Source organism: Scatophagus argus, chromosome 1 (assembly GCF_020382885.2).
Source record: "Scatophagus argus isolate fScaArg1 chromosome 1, fScaArg1.pri, whole genome shotgun sequence".
Lineage (NCBI taxonomy): Eukaryota > Metazoa > Chordata > Actinopteri > Scatophagidae > Scatophagus > Scatophagus argus.
The window spans coordinates 722,978-735,592 of record NC_058493.1 but is presented as its reverse complement, the minus strand read 5'-3'; the positions used below and the strand labels follow the sequence as shown (position 1 = coordinate 735,592).

Sequence of the window (12,615 nt, the reverse complement as noted above, 5' to 3'; positions counted from 1 at the left end):
GTATATATATTTTTACATACACACACTGAATTTGTGTTCTGCATTTAACCCATCCTTATTGAACACACACATGCAACACCCGGCAAATTACATGCAGTGAAACAGACACAGGAGCAGTGGGCTACCACTATCAAGTGCCCAGGGAGCAGATTGGGGGTTAAGTGCCTTGCTCAAGGCAGAAGCTGTACATCAGCCAGCTAATTGGTGGGTGGGAGCATTTTTTTTGCATTAATTACTCCACCACACCCAAATTTTTCCTGCCGGTGGGGGAATCAAACTGGCGACCTTCCGATCACAAGCCGCTTCTCCAACCTTTATGCCACGGCTGCCCCAAATTTAGTGACCATTTGATCCGTACAAATGAGGCTATGCAAAATTAAATTAACTGGGAACATTAGTAATTCAAATTAAATATCTTTCAGATGTTAGTGAGTTATTGTGTATATGTTTAAACATGGCACATTTAATAATAATAATAATAATGATGATATAATAAAATGAATGAAATGCACAATTTTGCAATTGTTAAACAATTATTTGATTTTATTTTACATTCACACTGCAAAATCAGAAACTATTGTTGTAAAAGTAAACCCATACTAGTAGTATGATCAGTGAACCATATAGAACATATAAGCATTTTTAATAACTCCACTAGTTAAATTTTAAAGGTCTATGTGAATACAACATAAATTTATATGATCAGTAAATGCTTAATAGATCTTTAAACAGTTTGTGTAAGAGGAAGGACTCTGATTCCTTAGAGCACTCCACAAGAATCACTGTGGATTATTTTCAATAAAAAAAAATCTCTTTGAATGGGATCTCGTTTGTAAACAATTTTACATGCTCGCAATGGCTGATCTGAAATACAGTCTTGTTTCACCCGGATAAGTGTGGGGGTCATAGGCCATACAGTTATCAGTGTGTCAATGGAAAACTACCGCATGACAGAACAACACACTTTCTTATTCAGTCCTTTCACATTCACTGAGATGTAACAGAAACCTGACAGGCGAGTTTTAGGTGTGATATACAGATAATGTGCCTTGCTCAAGGCATCTATTAATCTATTGATTCTGTCCAAACATGGTCTTTGCAATCATCATGCCATCAAATCAAATCTTATTGTTACATACCCAATCATACACAATACAACACAAAGTGAAGTATGGTGTCTGCATTTAACTCACCCTGAGCAGGAAGGCCAACTTTAGCATCAATGCTAATTCTAAACCTGTGCACTGGTTAAGGGCACTGTCATCAACTTAAAATACCATTATAAGTTTTTGATAATGTGGTAAATTGGAAAGCCATGAAAGCATGGGGGTACATACAAACTCTACACAAGTGGGATTTTAACCCAGGATTTGACTGATGTGCGGCAATAGTGCAGAGTACTGAGGTGCCAGCAAGAGAAAGTTACATATGTGGGTCATCATTGCCATCATGTGGTGACTTGTGAAACAACTGTTAAAAATAAAAACTTTAAATCAGAAATCAAATCAGTTTTACTGCCCTTTCTATATGCTGTAGTTTTCAGGGACAGGGGAGAGATTTATACTTGAACTCAGTCTTACAATAACCTTTCTTTATGATGTAAGTTGCATCAAATCTTCATTTGCATCAAGTCTAGACATTGCCTAGAGATAAGATCATTTCAACGTCAAAGTGAAGTTTTATAAAGAACTGATTTTACATGGTTCTCTGCTTAAGTCAAAATGAAGATCAAAATTGATCGTGATTGGTGTGTGTCCAGTGCATCCATCCTCAGGATGTCACTGTCTCCAACTATCCGGTTCATTTTATTGTAGAAACTTACAATAGATAGTTGTGGTTGTGCACGATAACATCAAGGCGTACAGTGGATCTTAACACTTTGCCAAATTAAGTCCATCCAAAGACACACAGCAGGGGGGATACATACAGTACCGGTATGGTTTCAGATGAATGTAAAGGACGTTAACAAGTGGTAAGAGATTAAACATACATACAAAGATACTGTGGATGTGAATCTCAAAGAATCAGAAATGAACTTTTACTCTGCCTTCCTGACACTACTTCCATAATTACAATAAAACTGTCAACTGAATTTAGACAAAGAAAATAGTACAGTACCATGGGTGTGTAGGCAAAAAGCACTGTGGTGAATGGGCATTTGTAGCCCACGATGGCCTTACTGGCCTTACACATGGCATCAGCTCATTCTTCCATTCTCTTCAGGACTGTACAGTCACATTAGTGATATCACAGTTCTGGCAGGTAATTGGTATAAGCATAAAGCATGGAGATCGGCCAGTACTGAAAACCACAAAGAGTTCAAAAGCCTCAGTCTGTGTGGCTTTAGTCAGCAGAAATGTGCACACAGCTATAGCATCACAAAAAAATTTTCATGTATTTTGCTTCTTTTACTTTTCTTTTAATATTACATCCAAAACATATTCTACTGCAATGCCCATCAAAACACAGATATTAATGTAACTCAGGCAGGTCTGAAACATGTGAGATTAATGTGTCAATCCATCATAAGAGAATGCCCGACAAAAGATTTTTCCCAAATGCCCATCCCCCTTAACCTCTTTGGACTTCAAAATCCAAAAACCAAGGCCTTTGTCAAACCCAGGCTTCAATCATTAAATGGTAAGTTTTCAAGTCTTTTATTGCTCTGGCCGTTGCATTCACTGTTGTATGTTGCAGTTTAGGATTGGGAAAACGCTCATTACATTTTCACAGTGATGTGTGTGATACGTTTGTTTCAGTCCAGCAACTCCCCTCCTCTGATACACTATAAAGACTAAAGTATTGTTTGGGATGTGGCTGTTTTCAGAGGTTGGGCTTGGCCCTTTACTTTCAGTTCTGCGATTGACTAGTGACCAGTCCAGGGTGTAGCCCGCCTCTTGCCTGTAGTCAGCTGAGATAGGCTCCAGCCTGGGGAAGGCCCTGTTCTGTTCAGCATGACTGTGCCCCAGTGCACAAAGCAAGGTCCACAAAGACATGGTTGGATGTGTTTGGCGTGGAAGAACTTGGCTGGCCTGCAGAGGGCCCTGAGCTCAATCCCATCCAACACCTTTGGGATGTACTGGAACCAGTGTTGTGCCTGAACGCATTCAATGAACGAGCGTTCATGAACTCGGTCGTATTTTGCGTTCATTCTGGCGTTTGTGAACGGCGCTCTCTCACAGTATAAATTCGTTCAAGAGTGCCAGATTTCCACAAAGCCCTCCAGGCGACAACCCACGCTAAACACACAGTAACAAGCCTTTAATGTGTAGCGGAAAAACCACAAAACCTGGCAACAGCTGTCATACCTGTTGTACTAACAAATACGTCATCAAAATACGGAACCTGGGCGAAGGCAGCGCGAGCTCGGACCGCAGACTCTACGTCGTTTAGATAGATGGATAGATACTTTATTGATCCCGAGGGAAATTCGAGATTGATTGATACGAAGATGAATCTGACACATAGTTTCAGTGTTAAAACTGATGAAATAATTGCTGTCTGTGGTTCTCCATGGGCTGTGGCAATAATTTTGACAAATAATAGTTCGCAGCAGTTTATTGAAGGAAAAGAAGAACTATGAACTAGTTCATTTTCATTTAGTTCTGAATTTTGAATTATGAACTATGAACTGAACTAGTTCATTATAAAATTTGTGCAATTTGTGAACTTTGAACTAGCTCATGTAGAAAGTGAACTTTCCCCAACACTGACTGGAACAGTGAATGCGAGCCAGACCTTTCGTCCAACAGCAACGGGCAAATTCCCACAGAAACACACCTGTGGAAAGTCTCCCCATGAGCGGAAGCTGTTATAGGTGCAAATGGGGAACCAACTTCATATTAATGTCTGTGTATTTAATGCGATCTCATTAAAGCCCCATTGGGTGCAATGGTCATATGTCCCAATACTTGTGTCTATGTAATGTAAATAAGCAACAGTCCTTGAAGCCCAGTGCTGTATACAAAAACTCTTAACTTCTATCAATACAGACAGGCGGTGCCTATTGCTGTTTCCGCGTCACTTCCTTGTTCTTCTATGGAAGACGAAAACTTTTCACGGAAGAGAAACGTCCGGACGAGTGAAGTTATTTCTGAGGCTGCACTAAATGTGGGTAGCCAACATCTAATTCCTTATTCACAGTGTTCAAGTCTGAATTTATGGCTGACAACCGAGAAGACGAGAAAAAGGGAGAGCGGCTTTTAGAGGGCGCAGCGGGTGGGGAAGGTACGTGAAGCCATGTCAGATTTACACACAAGCTAAACGGCCTTTTCACTAAAACAGACAAAAGTTGGTTTAATTCGAATATCAGAATCAAACTGTAGGTTTCAGGTAACATCACATTTTATTGTCCTCAGTTGGAAGGATTACTGTTTTATCGGAAGTCTGTTCCCCATCGACAAGCTCTTTTCTTCACCTAATCTAAACCTGATTAAGTCGCGTTTGCTTAACCTCATCCCGGCTTCACTCTGTCCCCAACGAGTCATCTGTGCCACCACAAACCATGACCCAGCCTAGACCTCTAACCACGGAGGGGGCGTTAGCTTTTACTTTAAAGGGGACGGCAGGCTTCGACATATTCAGTGGTTTACTGTTGTGTGGTGGAACACACTTTCGTTTACATAACAGCTTGCTGTGCCCCCATGGTCAGTCCAGACAGGCTCAAAGTAACAGCTAAATGTTGTCTTACAGAGCTCTTCGCTGTCGCTGGTTTGTCTTAATGTCAATAAAGATTGCAGGGACAAGTGCTGAAATTAGTTCATTATATGTATGCCTATTTTCACTAACATTATAAGGAACGTTTGGCCTTTGCTCTATCCAGTAACTCAATTGGCTTGTGATAAACAAGGTAATAAAGCGAAGGCACTTTTGCAGGAGTAAGGTCAGTGTAAGCCAGTGCTGGTCTGTTGGATCTGTGGAAGCTACTTCCTCTAGTCTGTCTGGACGGTCGAGTCACGACGAGCTGTCGCACAGCGATGACCTCTTTGTTATGGCGCTAAAGACAAGACCACTGATGATGGTTTTCAAATTTTCAGTCATTCCCATTCATAGATAGATAAAATAATTAGAATCACAAAACAGAAGACAAAGAAGAGGGTGAAAAAAATAATATATATATATATATATATATATGTATATATATATAAAATTTGAAAAGGGCAGGAGACATCTTTGAGTATATTACAAGACAAAAAGAGCTGAATTACTGAAATAGTCGTGAATATGTATTTATTGTTTCCTTTCTTGTTTGTAACAAGTTTGAGGGATTTAAAATGCAGATCAGTTTCAGTTAGAAAACAAACTGATGAAGCTGACTTTAGGAATTTGGCTTTATGGATGCAGAATATTTGTAATAATATAAAAAGACTGACAGTAAAACACAAGTTTTTGTCATTGCATTCAAAGTAGGTAAAGATGTTTTTCTCCTCTACAGTAATTACACTTGATGTAAATATCTACTGTAAAATTTTCAAAATCCTTCCAGAACGTTACACATAATGAACAATCATAGAATTACACTCTCTTGTTCTGTCTTACAAAAGGTGGATTTGTCATTAACAATCATGGACTTTGACACCACCAAATATGTTGGATATATACTATGTAGCATTTTCCAATGTATTTCTCTAACTTTGTTTGAAATGCACAACAATGTTCTGTGCCAATTAATATCAGTAAAATGACAGGTAAAACAAACTTAACCCGAGGGGTTATTTTCTTTGAGTTTACAAAGCATTTCCTTATGTGCTTGTTAGTGGGAGGGTGACATCATAAGTGATGGAAAGCTTTGGAAGCTACATTTAATGCAATTCTAATTTGAAAAGCTTTGCAGGAATGTTTGGTGACAGACGGGGCAAAACTACATTCTTCACTGAAATTTAACAGACGTCCATTTTATATATCCATTTTATAATATGATGCCATTCTTTTTCCCACAATACCTAGCAAACAGCTGGATGGATAATGGTCACTATTTTGTAAAATATTGTCAGAATATTGCCTAAATAATATTTTCTCAAAAAACAAAAAAGTGAAGCATGAATTGGAGGGCGCTCAACTCCTCCATGTCTTCTCATTGGCACTGTAAGCAGCAGACAGGACGTTGTGTAAGCTCAGCCCAGGAAACTATGTACTGATCAGCCACAACATTAACACCACTGACAGGTGAAGTCAGTAATAATAGTCATCTATTTACAATGCAATGTTCTGCGGGGAAGCCTTGGCTTCTGGCAGTCATGTGGATGTTCTTTGACACACACCAGCCACCTAAACATTGCAGACCAAGCAACCCCCCCCCCAATGGCAAAGGCTCTCACCATCAGTAACAGCTTCCCTCTAGCTGAACAGTATACCCTGTTATATTTTGAAAACAGCTCAGGAATGTCTCAAGGACCACAGCAGCAACCTGCACACTCCCTAGATCCCAACCTGATCGAGAATCTGTGGGATGCACCGGAATGAGCCGAATCCACCCTCCCACCAGGAGGGGCGTCCAGATGCCTCAGTTCACAGGACCAAAAGGATGCAACTTTCCAATCCTGGTAACCACAAAACACCCCCAGAGGTCCTGTGTCCCTTCCCCTGGCAGGTCAGAGCTGGTTGGGCAGCACAAGGGGCACCTACAAAATATTATGAAGGTGGTTTTAATGTTGTAGCTGATCAGTGTACATCATTTCAAGAACACACTAAGTAGTAAAACTACAGGTAGTTTTCTGCAAAATAACTTTTACATAGAATTTTCAAAATGTCAAGTCTTTCGTGTTTTTGGTGTTGCTGCTACTGTGACAAAACATATGTGCTCAATTTATTGTTACAACAAGAAAAATCTCTTGTTTTAACTCAATCGTTTTCATGTTATAACAATACATTCAAATTATAATGATATATTTTTCTTGTTATTACTACAAACCAATTTTTTCTACTTTAACAAAAAACTTAAGTTGTTAAAATATGTCACTTTATCTTGTCATATCATGAAACTTTACCGTGATAACTGGATGAGTTGGTATGCTACAACAACAGTAAACTTCAGTTTATTAAAAATTTGGAATATAAATGTAAAGTGACAGATCTTTTATCTATACATTTAAACAAGTGCAGTGTCAGCAATTTAAATAATTGTGGATATTAATCTTGAAATTGCACCAGATGTCATTGATGATCCCATCCTGGAGCAAGGAGCAGTGGTCCTCAGAGGGTAAGTCTCATCATAACAATTTGACAAATAATATTCATATGATATACAGTGTTATTATAATATATTGTTATATGAATACAATACTAACATTAGGCAATCTGTTGCACGGGTGGGTATAAGTTTATCACAAAATGGTCATGTAACAAAAAGTCTGGCACGTTTTGATGTCACTATCAGGCATGCTGTTTCTAAATGATGCCATTGTTGGAGGCTAGCTTTCACACACAGGGACAGGGACTTCATGTGCTTTCAGGTGCACCTCCTAAACTCTGAAATCTAGATTGCTTAGTATGGCAAAGCACATGTATGCTGACAGAGACTCAGAAAAACTCAACTCAACTCAAAAATCAATACTCAAATGGCCATGAGAGTTGTCTGAAACAGAAAAGTGTCTTTTTATTATTATTTTTTCCTATAAGAAGTGAAATGACTAGCATTGTCACCTCATTATCCCATCTTGAAATACACTATGTAGACAAAAGAAACTCTCCCAGATGGTCTTGGAGCATCTGCATTCTGAGAAACTGTATTGCATGTTTATCTGGTCGGACTTTATTACAGGTCACCAGTCAAACTATTCTATCAAATCAGCTGTTCTGGGTGCAGATAATGTCACTTGCCACCAACTTTCACTTGGACGTCCTATCCACCTCAAGTTACTCAGCCTTTCACTGTAAACATCTAATTTTGGTTCTCTGAAAGGATAAGTTGATGTCTTTCCAAGTTCATCTTGAAATAATACTAGCATGGATATGTGTGCATCAGAAGATGTTGGTTGTTGTAGTCATTCCTTCTGTCCATATTTACTACAAAGAGGTAACGCAGTCCTCATTCTGTCTATATGTCTTAGGTATGTGATTGAACGTATAAATGCAGAGGAGCCGAGTCGACGTGTTTCCTCTGAAGATCTTGGAGGAAGACCAAATGAACAACAAGATCCACAAATCAAAGAAGTGGTGGAGCATCTGCTCAAGATTGCAGATGAGTTGAATAAGAATGCAGAGCTCCAACGGTAAGCTGGCGGACCACATCAGTCAACAGGGTCATTGTTTTTAGGTTAACTGAATTGCACTTGACTTATTGGTCAAAGATGCTCATACTGTTTCATTGTCAATCTACAGTAATCTCAACACTTAAACTCTTAAATTGCCAAGTTGTTTTAGGCAGGTTGCAGAATGAAAAAAATCTGCATTCCTAAATGAAAATATTTAGGAGCAAAGAAATGTAGGAGCACAGTGTTTGTTAACAGTTTATTACATACACATTTATGCTTCATATACATTTGTGTTTAATTAATTAGTAAACATATTTACCAGTGTATAGAACGTATTAATGTTAATATTAATTAATGTATAATGATTCATGGTCTAATCATCATCAACTGGCAGCCCGTGACAGAACATAAATGAATCAGAAGATGAGCACATCTAACTTCACTCACCAATGGAAGAGGTCCAGTTTGTTTATAAAATGATTGCCAATTAGCTTACCAACCCCCAGCAACAATTTATAGTATGCTGTAAGCAACAGTTTATAGTAAACTGTAAAATCACATTATTACAAAAATTCACCCCACTGTACTGAAATATTACTATCTGAGCTAAAATCTAGTAAAATGTCTTCACACCATGTTTGCCTTGGATTTTGTTACAGTTGACTTTGGTATGTTTAGTGCCTGTATGCTTTAGCACAGTATATAGTAAAGCCTGTGTACCCAAACAAGACTACTAGAATTGCAAGAGAAAGTTCATATAAATCACTTATTTCAATCTGTCCATTTCTTCCTGCCAGACTAATCAACCAGGTTCAAGGCAACTGTGCTCAGGACATCTTCATGAAGGTGGCCAGGAGCATCTTTGCTGATGGCATTAACTGGGGACGAGTGGTGGCTCTCTTCCATCTGGCCTACAAACTAATTTCCAAGGTAAGACACTGAGCAGATATCTTACAGAGCAGTGCTTTGTAAGTTATCTGGAGATTACCTGAATGGAGTGAATGTGTCTCAAGTGATTATAGTATAAAGACACCTGCATCTGGAAGGTCTGTCATTGGTTAAACAGCATTCCTGGCTAAAATTACACCATGAAGACAAAAGAACACTCCATGCAACTCCAAGAAAAGGTTATTGAAAAGTATAAGTCGGGATGGATACAAAAAAAGTCACTGAACATCCCCTGGACTTCAGTTAAATCCTCCATTAAGCAATGAAAGGAATATGGCACATGTGCAAACCTGACTAGAGCAGGCCATCCTCTCCATGCAAGGAGACTAAGACTAAAGTTCTTCAGCAGCTGAGATGGGAAAGACTCAGCATACAATAGCTGTTGCCCAGGTTTTCCACCAGTCAAAGGTTTATGGGAAAAAGCTAATATTGAAGAAAGCTCATATTAAATCTTGACTGGAGTTTACCCAAAGGCATGTGGAAGACTCCAGTGTCAACTAGAAGAAGGTTCTTTGGGCTGGTGAGACCAAAATGGAGCTCTTTGGCCATCAGACTAGTTGCTATGTAAGGCAGATACCAAACACTCCACATCGTGACAAACACACTATCCCTACTGTGAAGCATGGTTGTGGCAGCATCATGCCCTGGAGGTGCTTATCAGCAGCAGACCCTGGAAGGCTTGTAAAGGTGGACAGTAAAATGAATATAGGGAAATCCTGAAGTGCAAGCCTGATGGAGACCTAGCCACACAGACTCAGTGCTGTGATTGCAGCCAAAGGTGCATCCACTAAATACTGTGACCCCCCCATGGCTCTGTAGGGTTCACAGTCTTAATCAGTTTGATTTTTTTTTCAACAAAAGATAGAGGAAGACTTAAATACAATTGAGATTATGCAAAGCTTTGCATCATAATCAGTCAGCTACTGGAGCTGGTACTTCTTGACATTAGCATGACCATTGGAGACATCTGCTTCCACAGATTACTATCACATTGTTCTCCCAACTTCATCCTCTCTGCTCTGTGGATCCACTATCAGACTGCGTGGCTCCCAGGCTGGCCTTTCCCTGAGCTGATCATTAGCACACTGGTCAGACTACAAGAAGTTATCAGAAAATCACTAGGCCTGTCTATTAGATGCAAAATGTAGAACTGCTTGGTTTATTCCCACTGGCTAGCCACTGGATATTGAATATCAAGCTAATGTTTTTGATTGCTTCCTTAGATCCTGTATTTTATTGAATTAAGGACTCGTTCATTAGTTTAATTGTGAGTTTTGTATTGAGCACTGAATGCCTCATTGGTGAAGCCTGACAGAATTTTCTAGTTAAGAAATTAATTCATTAGGAAGGGATTCAAACACATAATAATAGGTGAAATTCAAATAACTGTATTTTACTTAAGCATAAAAACATGCTGAGATGGCATGATATTTATTTCTAATAATTTAACTTGTCATCCATGTGATTCAATATTTATATTAAAGAATGAGATCTTTTTTCCTCCAAGATTCTCCCAAGATTATATTGAAGGTCTAGGATTCACTATAAGATTAGCCAGTGACCTGAAGTCATGATAGTCTGCTGCTGGGGGCAGCTGTGGCCGAGAGGTTTGAAAAGCAGCTTGTGACCGCCGGCTCGATTTCACCAGGAAAAATTTGGGTGTGGTGGAGTGATTGAGCAATGCCCTCCCAGAAACTATTCGGCTGATGCGCTCCCTCGAGCAAGGCACTGTTCACACCCGATCCCTGTGCAACCTGGGGGACTTAACCCCCCCTAACATAGCAGCCCACTGCTCTTGTGTGTTTCACTGCATGCTGAGAAAGAATTTCAGTGTATGTAAAAAATATACTGACAAAATAAAGTTTGAAGTTAATCTGAAGCAAGTGCACATATAGTGAAATTATTCACATCACAGTCTTTGTTTTTTGCTTTAAAGGCACTGACCACCAATCATCTAGAGAACATCAGAACAGTCATTAGCTGGGTTCTCCAGGTCATCAGAGAGCAGCTCTATTCATGGATTGTACAGCAGGGAGGCTGGGTAAGTGATGCGTTGTTCATAAAGATCTGTCATTTAAAATGTTTTAAGACTATATGGTCATATAATATGGACTAGTTAGTAGGATATAATGCCCTATATCTTGCTCTATTGATCTTTCTAGGAGGGAGTGATCCGTGGTTTTTCCCAATGGAGGATAGTAGCCATTATAGCATCAGTAGCACTTGTGGCAACTATTGTTTACTACAGGAAGACGCGCTGAGACACCAGACCTCACAACCACTGCGGCAGTCTTATCCCTTGGATAAAGGCAGCCTGTTTCTGGTCATTAATTACAACCACTTCTTACCTTGATCATTGACCAGTGGGACTCAAATAATGTACGTAGAGGAAGAAAAACCTCCTTTCTTCTCAGCTTTCCAAGAACAAAAAAGTGCATTTAGAGCACCTATCCACGGGGCTCTCCATCAGTCCTCACCATCAATAAAAGAACTGCTGGAACACACCCCCTAGCAGTCATACTGGCAGTTGTCAGCTCTTGTGCCCTTCTTGAACCAAGTCTCAGGTCCACATTTAGTTATAGATGAGCTCTCACTTAAATTTTAATGTTGTTATATTTCGACCAAGAGGCAGCCAGGTTTGCTCTTGACCTGAGTTTTTTTGTGATAAAGTAACAAAGGCAAGTGCACTTTGCCATCTTGAAGCAAGTTTATGTGGACCACTTTTTCAGTTTGAATTACTGTTGTTTCTAGATGAGTGTCACTGTCAGAGCTGTTGCAATGTAAACAGCTGAAATGGCAATAAAATTTGACTTGACAATGCTTCACTGTTGCATTAGACCTTTTTCAAAGCAAACATTATGGTATGGTATGGTATAGCTTGAGCAGCAGTGGTGTCAGTAACAACATTTAAGATGGCTGTATACCATACTATCAAGATCATGTTTGTGGAGTCATTTAGCATAAAAATTACCTTCTATGCTAACAAAGGCAAAAACTGACTGCCACTATACAAATTGGGTTGTGTATTTCTCTGTACCAGCAGTGTTCAGAAGCTATTTTCTGTTGCCTCTGTCATTCTGTGATTGTCTTCGTTTTATGTGTAAATGCACACAAAACACAGCCAATGTCGTCACACCCCTGCATAAGTATAAAATAGTGGTTTGAATGAGAAACATGATGCAGACTAAAAACTGCTGAAAACTTGCAACTTACATAGAGTCAACAAACAGAGTTGCGTTACCACAGAAATGGAAAGGCATTAATGACAACACCAAATATAAAATAACATAAAAGACAAAGGCAACAGAACAAATGTTTGAACATTGAACATTGAACTTGAACAGATAAAAAACCTTTTGTTCACTTATATTCTGTTTTGACAAGTGAAAGAGAAAGAAGAGGAGACTTATTTCTGTTTTTATTTTCCATTTGTGTTCCACTGTGATGGTGATTTTTTTAAAGATCAACCAGAAAA

General features: G+C 39.2%; 1 protein-coding gene across 5 annotated transcripts; it reads left to right on the top strand.

Annotated features, from left to right (window-relative positions):
* The first annotated feature begins 3,983 nt into the window (after positions 1–3,983).
* Positions 3,984–11,960, top strand: zgc:153993 (uncharacterized protein LOC767645 homolog). Of its 5 annotated transcripts, none has more exons than XM_046383252.1 (7): positions 3,989–4,227; positions 6,375–6,638; positions 7,150–7,198; positions 8,049–8,210; positions 8,990–9,122; positions 11,077–11,181; positions 11,303–11,960. In XM_046383252.1, exons 2-7 carry the CDS (start codon positions 6,449–6,451, stop codon positions 11,399–11,401), a joined length of 738 nt encoding a protein of 245 aa, XP_046239208.1. In that variant the 5' UTR covers positions 3,989–4,227; positions 6,375–6,448; the 3' UTR covers positions 11,402–11,960. The 5 variants fall into 5 exon arrangements, with proteins under 5 accessions (XP_046239562.1, XP_046239208.1, XP_046239382.1 ...); XM_046383426.1 differs by having other exon boundaries at positions 3,991–4,227; positions 6,375–6,542; XM_046383337.1 differs by having other exon boundaries at positions 4,015–4,110.
* The last annotated feature ends 655 nt before the right edge of the window (positions 11,961–12,615 follow it).

Coding starts and splice junctions, on each gene's coding strand:
- zgc:153993 (XM_046383252.1), top strand. CDS start 6,449: ATGCACCGGAATGAGCCGAATCCACCCTCCCACCAGGAGGGGCGTCCA. Junction 6,639..7,149: donor ACCTACAAAATATTATGAAG/GTGGTTTTAATG, acceptor AAATTGCACCAG/ATGTCATTGATGATCCCATC. Junction 7,199..8,048: donor GGAGCAGTGGTCCTCAGAGG/GTAAGTCTCATC, acceptor TATATGTCTTAG/GTATGTGATTGAACGTATAA.